We start from the raw sequence: 21730 nt of genomic DNA, 5'->3' as shown, positions 1-21730 counted from the left end.
TTGTGTAGCTGCCTATAGGCAGTTTAATGGCTTGCCACATGATGGATCAGAGTTTGGGCTTTAAGCTCCTGGAGGTGGGACCACTGAGAACATTGCATGAGGAAGGTAGTCACATCACATCACTTTGCTGGTTTGCTAAAGGAATGATGTTGATGACCTCTGAAATAAGTCATTGTTGTATAGCGTGTTTCACTCATGGGGGCTGATTTTTTTCTATACCTGTACAAAGCACAGCTTTGCCAGTATAGTTCAAACAGCAGTAGGAGTGCTTTGTCCCATAAAGTGTTCCTAGTGCAGACATGGCCTTAGTTCCAACTCAGCTACTCACTGTGAATGAGTCATTTTCACCAATTTGTGCCACAGTTTCTCCTTCTGTAAAGTGGGGATAATCCTTACCTACTTCACAAGGATGCTGTGAACCTTTATCAATCAGTTGTATTGGTAAAGTGCTTTGAAATCTTTAGATGAAGTGAAAATTATTATTAACATTATATCTTTACTGCTCTTTTGGGGGTGCATGCTGAGGAACAGGTAATTATTTCCAGCAGTCTTTTGTCTGTAGATTTTCCTGTGTGACCAACTACAGTAAAAGGATTGCATGGAGAGTTCTATACTGTGGAATGAATTCAAAGCTGCAACTCACTTGAGGTCTCTATTTGAAGTGAACTGCACAAGGGCAGACTGAATGACTCGAAGTTCACCTCCGCTCTGAGAATGAATGCAGCCAGAGAACCATCGGAGGGCCATCTGCTCTTATTTAACATTAAATTACATTTTAAAAAAAAATTTTTTTTAAATATACCCTCTTCTAAAACTCATTCTTTTGGAGTGTGTGATTTGTTTTTTTTTTAAAGAGATTTAACGTGTTGTTGAAAAAGCTAAAGGAATGATGCTGCTGTAAAACAGTCAGAGCTGTAAACTTCCTTTTCAGTGATGTCAGTAAAAACAAGTATTCTCACAAGCAAGCAAAACAAGTTCACCGATCAATCAGCTACAGTGAAAGGTACTTGCAGTTAAAGGCATTATTTTATTTCCCACCATACTCTAGCCTCAGCTTCCAGCCTAAGGCCACAGGGGCTAAAGAAATTCCTATTGAAGGATACAATGTTGACTAGTGGCATATTTAAAAGCAGGGGACTGAGAATCAGAACTACGGGGTTACATAGGCTGCTCTACCATTTTTGAATAATCTCGGGCAAGTCACTTCTCCCCAGTTTCACACACACAACTTCCTTACACCAGTGCAGTGTTTGGGGTTTTTTTTCCATTTAATTCACTGTGTGAAGAGTGCTTTGAGATATTTCGATTAACAAAAAAAAAAAGAACACAACGTATTATTATTATTTTAGCCCTTTAACCCTACCAGTCCCACATTCTGAAAAAGATCAGTTCCCATAGTAAGGCTCTATGAAGCAATACCTCTAAAGAAACTTTTCTTGTAATGGATTTTTCATAAGGATGTCTTCCCACTGATAGTATGTTTCGTAATTACTTAATTGTATGATAGACTGAGATGGCTCTGAAGGAGCCTTGCCAGTCTCTCAGGTAAATTAGACAGTGCCATTATCTAAATTCACTTTAGCAAAATTACTTTATTCTCTCCTCAAATAGAAATACCGTCAAAAATAGTGTCTATCCCTCAGGCTTACCTAGATTCAAGTACAGATGTTCCATTTTCATTTAAAAGAGATGTGAGCAGGCTCATCTCTTCTACTTCATGTTCACCCATCTCGATTCTGCCAAAGTGTTTGCCAGCAATATCATGTTCAAACCGAGGCTTATTTGGATTCCTATAATGTCTATCTTTGCAGACGCCATCTGAATAGTCTGAAGGAGGTATCTGTTGGGGAGAAAATTGCAAATGTTTTCTTATTATGCAGGTATGCAGTTCTATTATGTTCAGGGCTGCAATCTTTGATGGTCTTAATCTACATTATAAAGCAGTCACAGACATTCAACTTACTGTTTATTAATACAGGAACTAATGAACATCAATTTGATATGGTTAATTCATAGAGATCAGCTGTTTGGCAGTAAGAAGATTTCCCTGATGGTGTTTATCTATGAATGTTCTCCTGGCTAATGAAGCTGTTGGTACGTGGCCCCCAGGTTGTAATTCATTCCATGATTAGTTCACATTTGAATCCCGTGTCTTTAAATATAAAATTCTGCCCTCTGATGCCCATGTGCAGGGCCAGTTAGTATGAATGTCCAAGGGCAGAATGCGGTCTGAAGTGTTTAGAATGACCATGCTTGTATGTGTAAAATTGGGTTAGTTGACTCTAAAATTCTCCATACTTATGGCCATAGCATGAATCAGCTGTACAACCTATCTCAGAAGCCATAGAACTACCAACAGCAGTAGAAACCATTAGAGGGTACATCAGTCAGCAACCCAAACATTTCAAACTGCAGTAATAAAAGACTTCTCCGATCAAGTATAAGATTGTGAAGAAGTGAGAAATACAGCGGGCCAATGTGAATCTGCAGAAGCAATCTAGTTAAAGAACTCAGCAGAAAGGGAATGACTAAGGATCAGAGCTGGTTCTGTAACTACTCAGAAGATGAGAGTTATGAAAGGCCATTTCATAACTGTGGTTTGGAACATCTTGATGCACACTCAAAAAAACTAACTTTTTAGTGTTTTAAATGGTTCCACAGCTTACAAAGCATGGCACGCTTAAGATCTGCAAAGACTATTTCATGAAGCAGAGCTATTTTTCTCTGAATTAGTAACCTCCACAGATCCACACTCAGGATGCACACAGGGGGCATGATGCAACTCTAATTTATATCAATGGGAGTCTTTCCATTTATTTCAATACGATTTAGATTGGGCCCATTCATGATGAACCCTGTTGACTTTGGAGCCATTAGCAATGAGAGATTTAAGTACACGCTTACTACAAGCTTTTCCACACACGAGAGACTATTTATATTGTATCGTTTACCTGCATATCCAGATCAAGAGGATGATCCAACGGCAACTGAGGACATGCCTAGATAAGTAGGGATATGTAAAAATTATAAATTTTGAGGCATATCACATTGTCTTTTTTTTAAATATTACCATTTTGAACTGAACAGAAAATACAGTATTTATCTTAGTTATGTGTTTTTCACAATCTACTTTATCTCTTTTGAATACCAGTAAAAAAGGATGGCAGATTCTAGGACCCTGCACAGGAATGGAGGTTTTCTGTTGAGTCACCCTAATATCAGATGTTTGAAATCTATACGAAGATACACAGTAATTTTTGCTCAGTCATAATAGCAGGTGGATTTTATTAACTCCAGACAAGCTTCGGGACTGATTACATAGGCCACTAAAGACAATCAAAAGACTCCCACATACTTTAAGGGGCTTGGGATCAGTCCCTTTAAGAGAGGCTGAGTATCTCTCTGGATCAAAGGGAACTAGGGCATGGGACAGAGAAGATCCTGCAGGGAAAAACCTATGAACAGACAAACTGGAGGAGAAAACTTAGGCTGATGTTTATGATTTATAGTTATTTAAGCTAAGAAAAAAATCAAACAGGAAAAGGTGTTTGTATTATATCCCGTGAGAGTATCCTCTGTTCAGAGCATGGAGGAGACTCTACCTGCTTACAGGGAATTGCAGAGGCTAGACTTGTATACTCTAAACATACAGCAAAAATCAACCCAGCTGTATTATATCAAGTTAAATGGCTGTAATTGTGCACCCAGAATATGTAACTCTCTTGTAAAAGTATTATACAATGATATTGACACAATCCTACCTCACTGGTCCTCTCAGAACGTTGACAGCTCTCTGCATTCTTATTGTCAAAATCTCCAGCTTGCGTCATGGTTTCCTCTGTTCTTTCAAGAAACTATATAAAGTATGGAACGATGTGAAAATGTAGCACAAAAATAATGTGGTATGAAACATGCATAAATAAGTCAGTGACATGTCTTAAAAGAAAAATAAAAAATGCCTGTAATACAAAGTAACAAACATTAGATTAGATTTATCCAGTAAGATCAAAAGGGAGTTAATACAAAAACCAGAAATAATTCATACATAGTACACTGAAATCTGAATTTTTACATTCCCTCACTGCTGCACATCCTTCTGAACTGTAAAAAAATGCTAATTTAGCCCCTTTCTGCAAACATCTTTCCCCCTCCCCAAGCCATATTTCCATTGTGTCTGTCGTATTTTTCCATTTAATGATTATTTTTATTTCCTACTATTTTATGATCTTTTTCTGCATTCATGAAAAAAAACCTCTTGCTAAGCAGGGCAGACCCTGTCTGGCATAACAATAAAAAGATTTACTATTACACTGTAGGCTAAATACTGCTTTGTCCTTCACTGATGTACCATGGGGAAGGAGGAGGATGCCAGGAATGTTTTCTTTCTCCATTTCCTACCCACCCCAGGACCCAGTCAGAATGCTGCTGCTAACACTCCACCAGTAGAGAGACAGGAGGAAACCCACTATCTAGTGTTATCCAGTAGCACTCCAAACCTCCAAACGGGCTGGCCAGCCAACCTGGGAGCAAGGCCAGGAACCCCTTGCATTGTGCCTGTTAGAATTCAACAGCAGGAGTGACAGAGGCATGCAGGCAGAATGCTCCCCCACCACAGCTCAGCTCCCCTTACCAGTTTGCCTCCGGCAACAGACGTCAGAATTTAATCTTTTGTCTAGAGGAATCTAAAAAGGTTCCAATGACAACAATACTAATTTAAAATGATTAATCGGACTACATCAAGGGGAAATATTCTGGCAAGTCCCTGCAAGAAACCCTCATACAGCAACTGGAAAGTGGGGAAGGAATTTTCCACTGAAAACTTGACTCCCCTGCAGTGAAGTCGTTTCACTATTCTTTGAACAGTGCCTCAGAGTAGAACTCCAGGACAGGCTTTGGCCCACATTTTTGTTCATATACATCTCAGTTCAACAATGGTTTCAATGCACAAACCCTCATATAGTTTATTTATGTTCCTGATTAGAATGGTTTTCAGGGCCAGGGAAGAGAGAGAGAACATTGGGCAGATTATAAGTACCCAGTAATGCTGCTTTTGCAATATACACACAAAATGTTTAGGGCATTTCAGCAGAATGAGCCCATACTGTGGTATCGATAGAGTCTTATTCTACAGCAACACCTCTCAGTAATTTGATTAAGAGATTTTTGTAAAGGAACTTTGGTGCTGGAAGCTCATTAAGAAATGGAAATGAGACACGGGAGAATCTATTACCTGTAAGTAGCATTTTCTGACGGTAATATTGTCTATCTAATCTACAGACGATACATGGTATTGGGAGAGTGGATTCACAGCTCTATTAGACAAGGATTTTAGTCTTGGAACAAGGCTATAACGTACATGCCTTAAAGGCAGTAATATCGCACTAGTGCATCTAACAGTCAGTTCCTTTCTGACCTAGACTGAAGAAAAATTACCTTAAATTCAATAAAGACAAAAAGGCAGATTCTTAAGCATAGCCAGGGGGCCAGGTGTTCATTGAGCCCTTGGGCACACAGCATTTTAGAGATGCACTGGGAGGAAAGGAGCTGATGACTAAAAGTAGTGCATGTTGAATTTATAGCCTTGATGCATGTGCAGGGCAGTGCTAATAGTTATGATGTGAAGAGATAAACCTGCTTCCCCGATGTGTCAGACTGAAGAGACAAGGCTCAAGGCGTATGGCTCTAGTCTCAGATTAAGAGAATTCTGAAGGTGTACAGGGGACATGTGCATATCTTTTTCTCTATGAGCAGTGGGAAGCGTATAAGTGGGTTTCTTACTGTGACTTGTTTACCATGTATATATGTACTAGCAGTGAATGAGAAAAGCACTTTTGCCTTCTACCTCCCAGCAAAGTAAACCACGCTACTTTTGTTTACGTGTGAATTTTAAGTATTAATTTAAAAAACAAAATAATAGTGGGAGCTGGATGGCGCATGTATTAGTAGTTTTTCCTTTATCTCTAGAACCCTATATTCAGATCCTGGTTTGGGTCTCAGGTTTGAATTAATTTGGTATTTTCATCCAAATCCTCATTTTCAGCAGTCTCAGAACTGGAGTAACAGGGATGCTACATATCAGGACTGTGATGTACAGGCAAAGTTGTGCTTTGGAAAAGCTTGTAATTTGTCTGACTGTAGCCACTGACTTCAGTGGACACTAAGCTTACTCTGAGATTATTTACAATTTAAAAATTGGAAAATATTAGCTAATTATAGCATCCAAAAATGTATAACCAGGGTCTGATTTTCCAAATGAGGCTGTAGGGCCAAGCTTTATTTTTAAAGCTAGTTAGATTCATTTGCGCTCATACTTACCTGATTTATACAGCTTCCAACACAGAACAACAGTCTTTCATTAATCAGCATCATTTTCTGGGGTTTATCCCCTTTCCAGGCCAATATATGAATCCATAAATTATTCTGCTCACAATGAAACTATTAACATTTACACTAAACAGACTGTAGTATAGCATTACAGCAACTGGTTGCAATTTGAGTCTTTTGCTGCTAAAGTCTCAGAGATTGAAAAGAAACTTTTTGTGCTCCAAGGAATACAATCTAATGTTCAACAAAATATTAAAAGAAAATAAGTGGCTTAACACCAGGAGGAAATCTATTGAGAATAAACTGCCTATTTAAAATATTTCCTTAGAGACTGAAAACCTTGAGAACGTTTTTCCTAAATGAACCACTGATATGCTTGGATTGCAAAGATCCCTGGAGCCCTGAAGGCTAGAATCAGCGAAGCTGCTTTTCTCACAGAAAGCACATGCTCAGTGGACAGTGCAAAAACAGCTCATTTATCTTTACACCACCCCACTTTGGAGCCAAGAAACAGACTACTCGGAGCTGACAGTCTTTTGAAAGATGCCTTGCAGAGGATCGAAGGTGCAGATTTATCTGGTCTGAATTCCAGTTTTGTTAAAGAAAAGAAAGGTCTGTACATTTTAAGAAGCACTCAGGAGGGCTATACCTTGTTATAACCTGCCAAATTTCATACAGAGGACAGACACTAGTGTCTTCTTAGCAGTGCATGCTAACAGATACCAGTGCAGCACCAAGACCAGCAGAATCCAGTATTTTTCTCATTTATTTTCAGTTTGTAAAAATTCACCAATCATGGCCCATAGCCCAAAATCACGAAGCAGGTCTTTTACTGACAGGACTGATTATATGGCCTATATAAACCTTTAAAATGAAACATACTGGATTGCTGAGCCTTTAACTTTGGGGTTCAATAGTACCTTAGTCACTCTGGCACTGACTTGAATAGCATTTTTTACTTGCCTCCTTGCCTTTACCACCATTTTACACACAAGTTATTTTACAAAATTTCTCTCTTATTTATTCTAAAGCTAGGTCCATATATATAATTCTTCAGTGAATGGCCTTTCATGTTCCAATTGCACCAAGACAAGCACAGGAGGGCACAATATTCTTGGCTCTGATATTCTTAGCACATAACCAGTGCTGCCACTGGCATCAAATGTAGAATCAGTGAGGGGGCAGTGCCCTCTACAGGACTGCTAAACAAATTGCGGGAAATATATATATGTACTAACCCCCATTTTTAAAATGTATATTTTACCCACTAGACTTTCAGTGCTAACCTAGTTACTCTATAAATCTGTACGTTAACTGTTTTTTTTAATGAATGTTATCCCAAGAGTACCTAAAGCAGTACCTTTAATTTATAATTAAAAATAAATTTAAATTAAAAGTAACCTGAAAGGCCTGACTTAAATGACAAAAAGCAAGGAAATTTAGTCCGAATTTTAATAATTGTCTTTACAACTCAACTGCAGCATAAATGATAAACTCATCCTCTGCTGCCCAGGGATCTGTGCAGCACCTAGGCAATACATGCCACACGGCCCGCAAATGAGTTCAATACTCAAACACAACTGGAATGTATTATTTAAACATTGCATTTTCTGTTCTTTGGGTTTAAACAGATTTAGAAATTCAAGATCGAATACACTCGTTCTTTTTGCTCTTGATCTCCTCATCATTCAGTACGTAGTGCACATGGAAGGTGAAAGTAAAGAAGCAAAAAGAAAGGTATTAGCAATAGCATTTAAAGCAAGAATAATCTACGACAAGCCATGAAAGTGAACTGGACATGTACACTATTTCCCTTATCTTCTTGTATAACAGGGCAAATATAGGGACCCAATATCCAGAATCTTTTCTATCAGACTGTGAAGCTGCTATGCGGTGGGTACTTTCAGTTTGATGGCTGAATCAAAAAAATAAAATCTAGTTTTGAATGGAAAATAGATTTTGTATTTTCTTTACTAACAAACAAAAAAACAGAACATTTTAGAAAATGTCAGGTTCAAATGCCATTGTTTCAAAAATGTCAATTTGAAACAAAACACAAAAATGAACCACTTCAGCATTTCCAAAACGTTTGTTTTCAGGGGAGGTTTCAGCAGAAACTATTTGTTAAATTTGACCCTAATTTACAAATAGTTTTGGTACCTTAAGAAATGCGTTTTTTGGAAAATTTACTATTTGCCGGATTTTTGATTTTTTTTTTTTTTAAATTTCCCCAGTTCTACTCCTAATAAACCCCAGACACGGGCAAAAGAATAGAGGACCCAATGCTCCTTCCCCGGATGTCTATCAGCCCAATCTTCCACAACTCTGCCCCCTTCTTTGTACACTGTTCTGTGTTGCACCAACCCCTAAAACACAGGTTCCTCTCCTCTATGCACAGTGAAACCACCCCAATTGTGTTGCCAGAGGGACCTACATGGCCTTGGAGATGGAGCAGATATGGTCTACACTCTAAAAGGACTGCACATTGAAGTAAGAACAGGTCTCAGATAGCTGAGGAATGCATAAAGCAGCCATTGAGGGATACCTAAATGTTATGGAGGTTGCAAGTTTCTTCGAAAAATAAGATCAATCACTCTTACCTGCAAATTTGTAAAATTAAAAGATCTTAGAGCCAATTAATATTTTAAAATATATGTTTTCTTAAAAAACAATTGAAAATATTGCTGAACACTAAAAATATTTTGGGCCTGATACTCAGTTGCCCTGCATCTTGTACAGTTATTTACATCATTTTAAAATGGAATATAAAATATTAACAGTCTGATCTAGCAGTGTCTTACACCCACTTTGCTTTGATATAAGTGACCGTACAAGGTGCAGTGCAACTGAGAATTCGGCACAATATTTTAATATAGAGATCCTACCTCATTCTGGTTTATTATTTTCAGTGTTTCTTTCCCCTGAGTCTCTGATCTGGAGAGTCTAAGTTGTTTTTTCTTTAGCTCTTGGTTAACTGAATGCAGGTCCTTAACCATCAAGATGAGTTCAGCAACCTAAATACACACAGGGAAACAATCAGAAACTATAAAGCTCTTCCTAATACACAAAGAACCAGAGAGATTTAAATTTTTTTAGATAATACTATACAATATGTTAAACTTCAGAATTATAACATTAGTTACTTCCAGTAAAGCTTAATGCTTCCATCACTGCCCAAGGGATTGTATGCATTTGAACCAGTAACATTATACAAATATATTAGAAGCAGTATCCAAAGAATGCTAATTTACAATACTTCAGTGGTGAAGCTCAGGTTTCAAAATTCACTAGCAAGAAAAAAGTTCAGGTTCTATCATGCCTGCAGGTTGACTGGGGAAAAAGTTTGACACAAGGGAAAGCTGTGTTACAGGAACAAAGCAGCAGCATTCACTGAGAAGCATTTAAAAATAAGGAGTCTGAGTCTCCAATCGATCATCATTTCTATGCCAATATAACTTCATGGAGTTGCACTTATGTAAAAGTAGCAAACCAGAGTGGAAAATCAGGTCCCAAAACAGTTTAGCAGACATTAACAACCTATAATCACCTAGCATGTCAATGTCTTTTGTTAATCAGTGTGCCTAGATTTAGAGCCAAATATATACTTCAGAGACACAGGAGGTATGGTCTAGTGGTCTGAGCATAGGACTGAGAGTCAATCTAGATTCTGCCACAGACTCTCTGTATAATCTTCGACAAGTCACTTAATCTTTCTGTGTTTCAATTAACCAATCTTAACGGCAGATCTATTAATACTCACCTATCTTTTCATTGGCCATGACTGATGTGAGGTTTCATTAATATATATTTACAAAGGATTTTGAAATTGAAAAGCATTTTTTAGGATGAACCTGTGCATTTAGTGGTTAAAACAAAGGATGAGGAGAGAGGAAGATCTGGGTTCTGTACCCTGTCACAGCCTTGATGTGTCACCTTGGGCAAGTCACTTAATCTCTCTGTGTCTCAGTTTCTCCTTCTACAGAATGCAGGTTATACTTCTAGTCTACCTCACAGGGATATTGTGAGTCTTAATACATCAAATCTGTCAAAGCGCTTTGAGATCCTTAGATGGCATGTGCAACAGAAGTGCAAATCATAACAATCATCACCAACATCTTTTATTATTATTCAGAAGGAATTTGTGAAATGTTCTGCTTTTGGGAGGCTTACAGATAAAAGAAGTGATTTGGGGTTTATACAGAGCCAGACAGTTTAAGGCCAGAAAGCACCACCAAATCATCTAGTCTGACCTCTTGTCACAGATGAGAATTTTTAAATACTTTCAGAACAGCCCAACTTTACCTAAATGATCAAAAAAGTTTTATATGGGAGAGAGACAGAAAAAACTATAAATGTAGAAGAGTTAAGCCATTAAAAACAGTAAATAATAAAACAGATCTATACCTTTTTTTTAAGTTCTTCAAGAGACAGATGGTCTACCTGTAGGTTTAAATGATCGTGCTCTCCTAGGCAAATACTCATATAAGATGTTTGATCTCCACAAAAAGAAAAGGTTTCATCTGTCAAAATAACCAAGAGTGGGTATCATTTCAGATACATTACACCTTTATATGAGAATATCACACACAAATGCAAAATAAGGACATTTTAAAATAAGTGCATACTACTAAAACTGTAGGAACTATAGAGTTAAATGTTTCATCCCTCACACTAAGCTTTCTGTTTAATTGAAAGAACTTTCCCCTTACATTCTTTTGTGCCTCTGACATCTAGACATGCTGTATTTTCCATGGTTATCAGCATGCACTGTGAATCTAATTCTGAATTATAATTTGCATATTTAGCATTACATTTAGAAATAATTTTCACTGAGGAAAAGTATGGTATGAATAATTATTCTGTTTTAGCCAGAATTTAGTGAAAATGAACTGTAAGTCCCAATGGTAAAAGCCAGCTTAAGTAAAGTTAGTGAATTTTAGTTTTCCATTGGCTCCACAGACTGAATAGAAGATAGCTGCTTATTCCTTTCTTACATAACTGTGTTAAGTGATTTGTATTTATGCAAACAATGAAACACCTGTTCATATCCAATACAGCACACAGTAAAACTATTTATATATGGAGGATGTAATCCGTTGGTTAGAGTAGGAAAGAGACATCTAAGTTCTATTCTTGCGGTTGACAGGTCAGTTCGTAACTCTGGTGTTAATATCTCTGAGGATTTACTGGATTAAAAAGCTCTATCACAGTGGTTCTCAAAGCCGGTCTGCCACTTGTTCAGGGAAAGTCCCTGGTGGACTGGGCTGGTTTGTTTACTGCTGCGTCTGCAGGTTCGGCTGATTGCAGCTCCCACTGGCTGTGGTTCGCTACTCCAGGCCAATGGGGACTGCGGGAAGCAGTGTGGGCCAAGGGACGTGCTGGCCGCCCTTCCTGCAGCCCCCATTGGCCTGGAGCAATGAACTGCAGCCAGTGAGAGCCGCGATGGGCCAAACCTGCAGACACGGCAGATAAACAAACCATCCCGGCTGCCAGGGCTTTCCCTGAACAAGTGGCGGACCAGCTTTGAGAACCACTGCTCTATCATGCTTCAAGGAAATTTCAACATAATAAAACTGGCTATTTTTTTTTTCTGCTTCTGAAAATGCATGTCATGTTAGTAAGAATCTATCCATTTCTCTAAACAGAGGCTGTTTATCAAATATGGTGATAGAATTAGATTCCATCACCAGGAAGTGATCCCATGCCCATGAAATTATCCAAAGCCAGGGATCCTTGACTTTCGCAGAGAACAGTAAATTCTGTGGATATGAAATTGTAGGCAGCTTGAAATGATCACTGCAGCAGAATTGCCACAGAATTACTAACACTGGCTGCAGGAGAAGATAAAAGCTGTCCCTATACCCTGAATGCTGAAAGCCACTCAGTTACAAATTCCCTAAGCGATGATCAGTGTAAGAAAACAGACAAAAGATCTTTTTACACTTTTATCTACTTTCAACGTTTTCTACACAATCACAACAAACTGAGCGTAATAAAAGCAGTTCTCTTGTGTGCAAAAGCTAAAGGACCGGACCATGTTAGCACACACAGACAAACCTTCTCTGTTTTTTGTGTTCTTAATTTGATCCTCCAGCACCTTCCGTAGATTCTGATTAGCTACAATATCTTCCTCCAGTTGTTTTCGCAACAAAAAAATATTGTTCAACTCTGTTTGCAAGCTATTTATACTAAAGAAAAGGAAGAAATCAGAAAGTTTTAAATATTTCTTTTACATTTCAATTCAAAACTTTTAAAATGTTTTGCTGTGTTACCGACCACAGCATCTTTTATACATCTAGGCTTCCATACGGACTCTATTCCACAGTAGCAATCATTGTTTTTCACCATACACTTATCTTATCTTGATGCATAAAATAAACAAGTCCCTACATAGCAAGATGAAAATAAATCTTTAGGTCTATGCCACCTTTCTAGTAGTTTTGAGAACTATTATTTGTAAGTCACCCTGACCAGGGTAGATATATTTTACAGGCCAACTTCTAAATAATTCTTTTTTAGGAAAATCAAAATCACTAGCTTATGAAAAGTACATCCAAAAGATATCAGTAATATGCTATATCGATGGCCCTGTGTATTCCATCATACTTCAGTCATGGAAATTGTGGCAAAATCCACCCCTTGCCATAGAATTTTTCTATAGAAATTAAGATTTTGTTTAAAAAAAGAGGTATCTAGCCTTTATGCTTATAAAGATTGTGACACCCCGGCAGCCCCTTATTCACCACTGCTATATAATTAGGATATATTATGCACAAAGTATGCCTTGTGAGGTATCATTCTAAAAGTCTTGCTCTGCTAGACATTAATGTCTTGTTGGATTGTATGTGCTATCACCGTATGTGGAGTTATGAAGTTTGGCTAGATATGTGTTACTGAACACACATGAGGTTGAAAACACCCAAAAGCAGCCTTTCAGGTACAATAGTAAAAAGGCCAAACAATGTTAATGGATTGTTAAGGAAATGCGCACAAGCACAAGGATTACCCCAGGAACTCTGTACAACAGAAACCTCTCAGAGATAGCACTACCCAATGGAAACTGTTTGACACAGGTCACAGCAAAAGAGCTTTCCAGCAGGTGGGAAGAAGACATCATGATGGTACCTCACTTGCCCTATAACACCACATCCGGAAACACCTGAGCAACAAAGACTGAACTGGGGGAAGTGGTGGTCCCAGGCAAAGCCAAGGCATCTTGTGCCTTGAGAATCTAACAGCCTGTTTATCACTCAGGGTGAGAATTTGTTAATTCATATCCTACCTATTAAACTCAGTTTGTGGTTATGTTTATTTCCTAGGTAATCTGCTTTGATCTGTTTGCTATCACTTATAATTTATCCTTTTGTAGTTAATACATCTATTTTACGTTTTAATCCAAACCAGTGTGCATTTGACTAAGGTGTCTGGGGAAAATCTCAGCTTGGTTACCACAAGTATGCATGGTCTTCTTCACACTGAGGGAGAGGTGGACTGGGTGTTAAACCATATTCTGGCCAGATTTGACCAGGGCAGGATGGTACTGCTCTGGGATCCCAGGCTGGTGGTTAGAGCACCTGCATGTAACTTCAACTGGGTGTGTCCCTACCTGTGTGAATGCTGCTGAAAGCGAAAGCTTGGAGAGCTTTGTAACTTGTCACAGCAGCACAGTGTGAGAGGGAGCCCAGGCCAGTGGGTCACAGAGGGCATAGTGGTACCCCAGTGCAGGTGGCACCCTGAGAGGAACGAGTCACAAAGATAATCTTGAAAATGTGAACCAAATGTAGATTGAAGTGTTGTTTTTCTCTAGAAAAATAGCTCTGAGAAGTATAAATTGTCTCATTTATCTCAACGGGGTGTTAACTCCAAAACCTAAAGACGACAATTTAAGTGTCAACATTAACTAAATTAATTACAGAGTATTTTAGCAGGAACATCCACCTAATGTGCTTATCCTAGACTCCCAAACTGCCTCCCATTCCTCCTGAATGTCAACAGACCCAGCTGTCCCCTATCTAGCCGAGAAAAGCTTCAGTTTACTCCACCACACCCCTCAGCATTTTCAGTGATATGTTATGAACAATTAATTAAAAAAACCTTGCAGTATACTGAAAACGAAACAGCTTAAAATAATTTGAATTCGATATTAAAATAACAGGGTGTTACACACTAATTATATATTTATTTTCATATTTAATTCATGCAGAACCTCAATATTTTAATATAAATGAAGCTGCTGCAGAATTTCCAACCTACTGCACCAACGTAGCTCAGAATCCAGGGACATTTCAAACAGAATTTAGGTCCAGCTTGCTGGGGATTACACTGGGGCACGTTACACTTGCATGAGTGCAGTAGCATTGCATATAAATGCATAGTAAATAAAATTGTTTCAGCAAAACTCATGCTATTAAGGACCTGTGTATAAAAAGATTTTCATTCCATCTTCCAACAAAATGACAAGCATGCTGCTGTCAGTATTTTTTCCACAACGATTGCTTTAACCAACTCCCCCTCACTCAAGAATATATTCTGAGAGAAAGGTCTCAATACTATTAAATGCTCAGCAAAAATAAAACACACATCTAAAAGCTAAGTAAGCGCACTTCCATCTCCTCTTCAGAGCTTAATGCTTTTACTGGAAAAAAGCAACAATTCCCGGCTGTGGGGAGACAAAAGAGATGTAGTCATGGCTCTGAGAAAGGGACTCTTCCAAAATGTAACCATTAAAGTGGTTTGGAATAAATAATGCCTAAAAAAAGGGGAAATGTCATCCAAAACCAGGATATATTCTTTGTCTAAAATCAGCACATGACTGTGGACATTATCTGCAGGGCTTACCTAGTAGCACACTGGACCTTCAGGTTCTGGCTTCAAGGATTTAAGCAGCATAATCTGATGTACACGGCATTGGACTGGGGGTCAGAAGACCTGACTATTACTTCTAGCCCTTCCACAGCCTCCCTGTGTGACCGGGAGCCAGTCATTTCCTCTCTCTGTGCTACACTTTCCCCATCTATATAAAGGGCATGATCCTGCTCCCACTGAAGTCAGTAGCAAAACTCCCTTTGTCTTGAACACTGCAGGATCGAGCCCAGTGATATTTCCTCAACTTTGTAAGAGGCTTTGAGATCTATAGATGAAAAGTGCTACATCAAAGCTAAGTACTGATTATTAATATTACACCTAATCCCTGCAGTCTTGATACTAAAAAAGGGAGTTTCAGTGTTAGAAGTCGTAACACAAGAACTAGGGGTCACCAAATGAAATTAATAGGCAGCAGGTTTAAAACAAATAAAAGGAAGTATTTTTTCACACAACACAGAGTCAACCTGTAGAACTCCTTGCCAGAGAATGTTGTGAAGGCCAAGACCATAACAGAGTTCAAAAAAGAACTAGATAAATTCATGAAGGATAGGTCCACCAATGGCTATTAGCCAGGATGGGTAAGGAATGGTGTTCCTAGCCTCTATTTGCCAGAAGCTGGGAATGAGCAGCAGGGGATGGATCACTTGATGATTACCTGTTCTGTTCATTCCCTCTGGGGCACCGGGCACTGGCCACTGTCAGAAGACAGGATACTAGACTGGATAGACCCTTGGCCTGACCCAGTAGGGCCATTCTTATGTTCTTCAAATGAAATGTTAAACCAAACTCTCTTCTACATGGGTCAGCTGACTATTCAAAAAGAAATCAATAATTCCATTACAGTAGGGAATAATCCCTGTTTTCTGACCACTAACTCCTCTCTCAACAAAACAGATTCTACTGTCTAAGGCATGTCTACACTAGCAAGCTTTACAGCAGTTCAGCGTGCATGTAGGTGCTCTATGCTGATGGGAGAGCACTCTCCCGTCGGCATAACAAAACCACCTAAACAAGTGGCGGTAGCTATGTCCAGCAGGAGAGTGTCTCCCTCTGGACATAGCGCTGTGCACATAAGCGCTTATGCTGGCAAAATTTATGTCGCTCACGGGGGGCGGGGGTTGTCCCAGCCCTGAGTGACATAAGTTTTGTCAACATAAGACGTGGTATAGACATGGCCTAAAGATGTATGTGAGCGATTGTGAAATACATAAAGGCTATCATGCTTTGCTACGCACTCATTCCACCATCAAAATCTTATCTAACTCATGCTTTGTAGCACACTTTGAAATACCTTAAAGAAAACACATACTATAAAAATATAATCATGTTCTTTTTTAAACTTCCCCAAAAATCTACTTATCACCTTTGCTATAAATGTAAAGTTAACGAAGGAATTTTCACATCCCACAGTGAGATAGGTAAGTATTAACTGTATTTTAAAGAAGGAGAAACTAAGGCACATTAGGCCAGATTTTCAAGAGGGCTCAGCACCCCGCAACTCACACTGTGATGGTTTGGGTCAGATTTTCAAAAGACCTGGACCCTCAATGGGCTAGGTTCTTTTGAAAATCTAACCATTCATTTTGGTGCCCAAAGAGATTGTGGATACAATTTTCAAAAGCCTCTAAGTGATTGATTTTATGGGAGTTAAACTCACAGGCACTTTTGAAAATCCCCGCAGTGCATCTTTAGGCATCTAAATACCTTTGACAATCTGGCCCTAAGTGACTAAATAATTTTTTTTAAATTTTACCCTAACTCACTTGCCCAGAGTTACACAGATTTCTGTGGCAGAGCCAAGGTTAGAACCCAGATCTCAGGTCTTCCATGCCTAGGCTTTTGCCACTAAACAATGCATCCTCTCGTGATTTATTTATTTCATTTTACAGAAGTATTAAACAGGTGCCCTTGAGATAAGTTGCAGTACTTGTATTTTGATTTTTACATAACACATCACAAATCCCCCAGCCCCTTGAGCAATTCGCAATCCCAACTGTTATAATTCTTCAAACGTCAAATGTTTGGAGGGAGAAAATGAGCCTTCCAACAAAACCTGAAAACCATCAGATTGGGCTATTTTGGACTATATAAACTAATCCACGCATCCCCCCTTTTAAAGGAGACATTTGGGGCCAATGCCAGACCAGTGTAAAACCCATGAAAATCCACTGATTTGACAGTGGAACTGCACCTTCTTATCCAACTTGTAGCACAGATGACGTTCAAGCAAAGAAGATTCATCATTTACCTGTCTGAGTCTTTCAGAGTCTTCACTAGAGTAGAATAAATGTGCTGCTCTTTTCTTAAAACAAGAATCAACTCTTCATATTCAGATTCTTTTTTTTCCTGAGTTAAAAATAAATTTATATTAATCCAAGAAAGTGATTTTAAGTGTGTGCGCGTGCGTAAGAAAAATATATATATATTTTCTAGAGATGACAATAATGTCAGTCTCTGCTTTTAAGAGAAGGCAAAAGAACAACTAGTGCTGGAGCAGCAGAATAGAATCAGAATTGAATCTGAAAGCTATTCATGCTACTTAAAAACAATTGTTATTAAAGAAGGCTAATAGTGCTCTGTTACTTACTTACTGACCATAAAACAGTCACATATCTAAGCAGTGGTTCATTATTTTTATCACAGTATACAAAATAAGCTTCCTACCCCCCTCCCATCCCCAGCCTCCTCACTTCCAAAAGTTTACACACTAACAAACCAGGGAATGATCTGCCAGGCAGGTATTTTGAGGGTTTCACGCTCCACTATAGAACACTGCTCAAAGCACAAGCACTGACTTTTTGATTTCCCCTGGGGCTCTCCACCCCCACTCCACCCCAGGCCCCACTCCCACTTCACTGCACTCCTTCCCCCAAGGCCCACCCTACCTCCATTTCTTCCCACCTCACCTCTTCCTGCCCCCGCTCCTCCCTCTCCCTCTACCCCAGGCGCTTCCTGCCCGCAGCTGAACAGTGGGAGGAGCTGATTGGTGAGGCCCAGTGACAGGTGTTGAGCACCCACTAGATTTTTCCATGGGTGCTCCAGACCCGGAGCACCCACAGAGTTGGCATCTATGGCTCGAAGAGTACTTGCTGTATTTTGGATAAAATTAACTTTCTATTGGCAGGGGATTCTAGCAACAACTGGTCTATTACAGTGATTCTCAAACTTTTTTTTTTTTTTTTTTTTACTAGTGGTCCCTTTCACATAGCAAGCCTCTGAGTGCAACTCCCCCACTCCCCAATCAATTAAAAATGCTTTTTAAAATATATTTAATATTATTATAAATGCTGGGGGCAAAGTGGGGTTTTGGGGTGGAGGCTGACAGCTCGCAACTCCCCCATGGAAGAACCTTGCAACCCCCGAGGGGTCCTAACCCCCAGTTTGAGAACCCCTCTTCTATTATTTAAGAAAAGGGATTGTAAACGGCTGACAAAGACTGAACATGTCAGAGATACGCATCCATTGAGTCAACTTCCTGAACAATCAGCCTGATTACTATGAGTCAGATATTTAAGTATCTGTTCCAGAAAAACAAATTATTTACCTTTTGAGAGCAAGAATTGCAGGCATGCTGTTGTAAAAGATCTGTGTTTCCAGTATGTGCCTCAGAGAGATTTCTATGATTTTTGAGTTCTCAGCGGTCCCTTTCAGCAGGTGGCATACCTGCTGCCAGCAACATTTGCTTGCAGTTACTACATAAAAATATCTGAAATATCAGAAGTTTCCCTATGCCCAGAACAGGAAGTAACTGGAGTAGCTATGGGATATCAGTTGGCAAATTTTGATTTTCTAATGGTAACCAACCACTGTATTTTCTGGTCTTGTTGAGGGAGAATAACAACAACTCCTAGTGCCTGTAATCATCAGTTTTCTTTTTTGGCCAAAGATACAGAAAGCAAAAATCAAATTCTCCAGCTTTGTGGAGAAAATTAAGAGTTGATCTATTATAGCAACATACATTTAGAGAACAAGAATTAAAGGCAATTCTGTCTTCTCCATATTACATCCACAAGCTTGGAAACTACATTCTCCAGAGACACTTTATCATTAGTGAACAGATCATTAACAGAGGAGAAACCTACACTGTGGATTTCAACCAGCTGTTAGTACTCCAATTACAATCCCAAAGCAAAGCATTGCAACAAGGACCCAGTTACAGTAGAACCTCATTAATTCATACTAATGATGCAAAGAGTCATTACAAATTACTGAATTTTTCAAATTAACAAAAGTAACCACTACAAAAGCAGGGACATTTGCAGTTTACTTTTCATTATTTATGCTAAAACTTCATACTTTGCAAATATTCAACATTCAATTCATTCTATATTTTGAAAAATATTTTGATCCACTCAGACCTCTTTATAGGAATCTGTTTAACAGTGCTTACTAAGAAGAGAGGATAGGACATCATTTTAAAACCATAAGATCTTTTGGAAAGGGGCTATATCTTTATATATGTTTGTACTATGCCCTACCACAGTAGTGGTCCTCTCCTGACTGGGGTCTCTGGTCAATAGTGCAAGATTCATATGAAAGGATAATTTATATTCACAAACAACGACGTATTCAGATTAGCAAGATCTACTGTATTTAAACAGACATGGTATAATCAATAAAGTAAATACAATAGGAGGTAGCAGAGATGCTGACTCTCAACCAAAATTGAATGCTGAAGACTAAAAGGGTAAATCTAGACTTCCAGTGGATGGTTAAGAGTCCCCAAAAAGTATCTTGTGAAAGCATATAGGAAAAGTAATTCAGGTTGCAAGACATAGAGCGTCATACCAAAACTTTGGAATTGCAGTGTGTCAAGAACAAACACTAAGCATGGAGGTCTGACAATATATAGACCATGATTCACATGGAAAAGTTTGATCAGTGAACCAGTGGCAGAAGAAAACAACTTAAAATGACATTCCTGAAGCTTTAGTCTTCTCTGGAGAAATGCCTAAGGACTTTTATACATCAATCTTGGCTGAAGCAAAAGTAGGATTTTGGTGGAAAGGATGCAGAGGTGAGGGAATATCCTTCTCTGAACAAGCAATATCCATCTTTGACAGCACAATTAGAAAAGGATGTTCCATGCCTGTGTTGAAAGCTTCCTCACCTCATTGGCTGTGGTCATTATCGCCAGAAACAAAATCCACAGAGCAGCTGGGCTGTACAAGTATGTGAGAAGTTCAAGGGAAGGCTTCATTAGCTTAGAACTGACCATCCGGTATCTCCTAGTACTGGGAGATTTCAGCAGAATAAATCCCTTATGAATACCAAGACCAACGCTGTTAGAGAACTGAAACCTAAGCAGCATGTATATTATTACTGAAATGGCACATGTAGTTCAGACTAGAATAGTTTTAGGAGATATGAACACAAGCCTCATGGCACCAGTCAGGACTCTCACCAGTTTGTTGTGACCTGTAAATTCAACTAGCTAGAAGTTAGATCCAAATGTACAAAAATGTGAAGAAATGTTGTTACTTTTACATTTCTGAAAATCAAGAAGGATGAAGTGATACAGCATGATCCACCTCTCCTTTTCTGTGTACTATTACTGTCACTCCTATATAAGGTGTAGGAATGAATTATTCCAAGCAAATCCCCAACGGTTCATGAAGAGTAAGGCAGATATGTAACCTACATCCTATCCTAGACTACTATGTTATCGGAGTTATTGAAACATTAAACCTCTTGACATATAGTGTTAGGGCAAATACGTTAGTGCAGATAGTTGCAAGACATGTAGGATAGAAATATTAAACTTTCACTACAAGACTATGTAAGGAGGCAACCTAACCCATTCAAGTCTGAATGCATGTCTGAAAATCCATTGCTAAGTAGAGATGCTAGAGGACTTGGAAGGCTATTTCCATCTAAAGATTTCTTAAATGGCAAGTGATGGAAGGAAAGGATATACATTTCCACAGTAGGTAACAACAGCATAGTCACAAGAGTATCCCATTTCTTCATGTAAGCAAGACAGTTTTCTAACAGAATCTAAGTCATTTGGAAACGTCTGCAGGTTGAAGTCTGAACGATTGAGAGGAGGCTAGAACCTACGCTTCCCTCCTGACTAACTCCTATGTGACTAGGCACCCAGAGGTTGGCAGCCTCCTCCAAGATTGCACTGAAATGGGCTCAGACAAACCGTGTGGAGCCCTTAGGAGAGTGGCACTGCCAGATATCACCGAGTCCTCTGTCTAGAGAGGAAGAATGGCATAACAACTGTTCCTGTGGGTTACTCTTCTTGGTACATGTTATATTCAGAACGGTTGGAAATGCCGTAAGGCTGAGGGCTTGAAGCATCAGTCTCGTTTTTCTGCTCTGTAAGGCAGAGCTATATATGCATTAGAGGTGTTACTCCATTAGCAGAAATTCCTCTATAGGGGAGTTAGTCAATGTGTAAATGCACTAACTATGCCCATTTCAATCATCAGGCCATGTGCAGGGTAGTGAATAAACGGCCCATTTAAGTGTGATGATGCATGGACATCAACCTCAAAAAGATGGTTCTTTTCAGTAATAAGCTCACGTCACCAAA

General features: G+C 39.0%; 1 protein-coding gene across 5 annotated transcripts in view; it reads right to left on the bottom strand.

Annotated features, from left to right (window-relative positions):
* CDK5RAP2 (CDK5 regulatory subunit associated protein 2) overlaps nucleotides 1-21730 on the bottom strand; it is a 101082-nt gene that overhangs the window by 44301 nt on the left and 35051 nt on the right. For all 5 annotated transcript variants that reach the window (XM_050926885.1, XM_050926882.1, XM_050926884.1 and 2 more), the window contains 7 exons: nucleotides 17438-17535; nucleotides 12382-12512; nucleotides 10729-10844; nucleotides 9210-9338; nucleotides 3762-3854; nucleotides 2952-2999; nucleotides 1650-1840 (listed from right to left, as the gene is read on the bottom strand). In XM_050926885.1, the coding sequence (XP_050782842.1) occupies nucleotides 1650-1840; nucleotides 2952-2999; nucleotides 3762-3854; nucleotides 9210-9338; nucleotides 10729-10844; nucleotides 12382-12512; nucleotides 17438-17535 (806 nt within the window). The remainder of the gene's footprint in view (nucleotides 1-1649; nucleotides 1841-2951; nucleotides 3000-3761; nucleotides 3855-9209; nucleotides 9339-10728; nucleotides 10845-12381; nucleotides 12513-17437; nucleotides 17536-21730) is intronic.

Source organism: Gopherus flavomarginatus, chromosome 17, assembly GCF_025201925.1.
Source record: "Gopherus flavomarginatus isolate rGopFla2 chromosome 17, rGopFla2.mat.asm, whole genome shotgun sequence".
Lineage (NCBI taxonomy): Eukaryota > Metazoa > Chordata > Testudines > Testudinidae > Gopherus > Gopherus flavomarginatus.
This window is presented reverse-complemented; position numbering and strand designations above follow the sequence as displayed.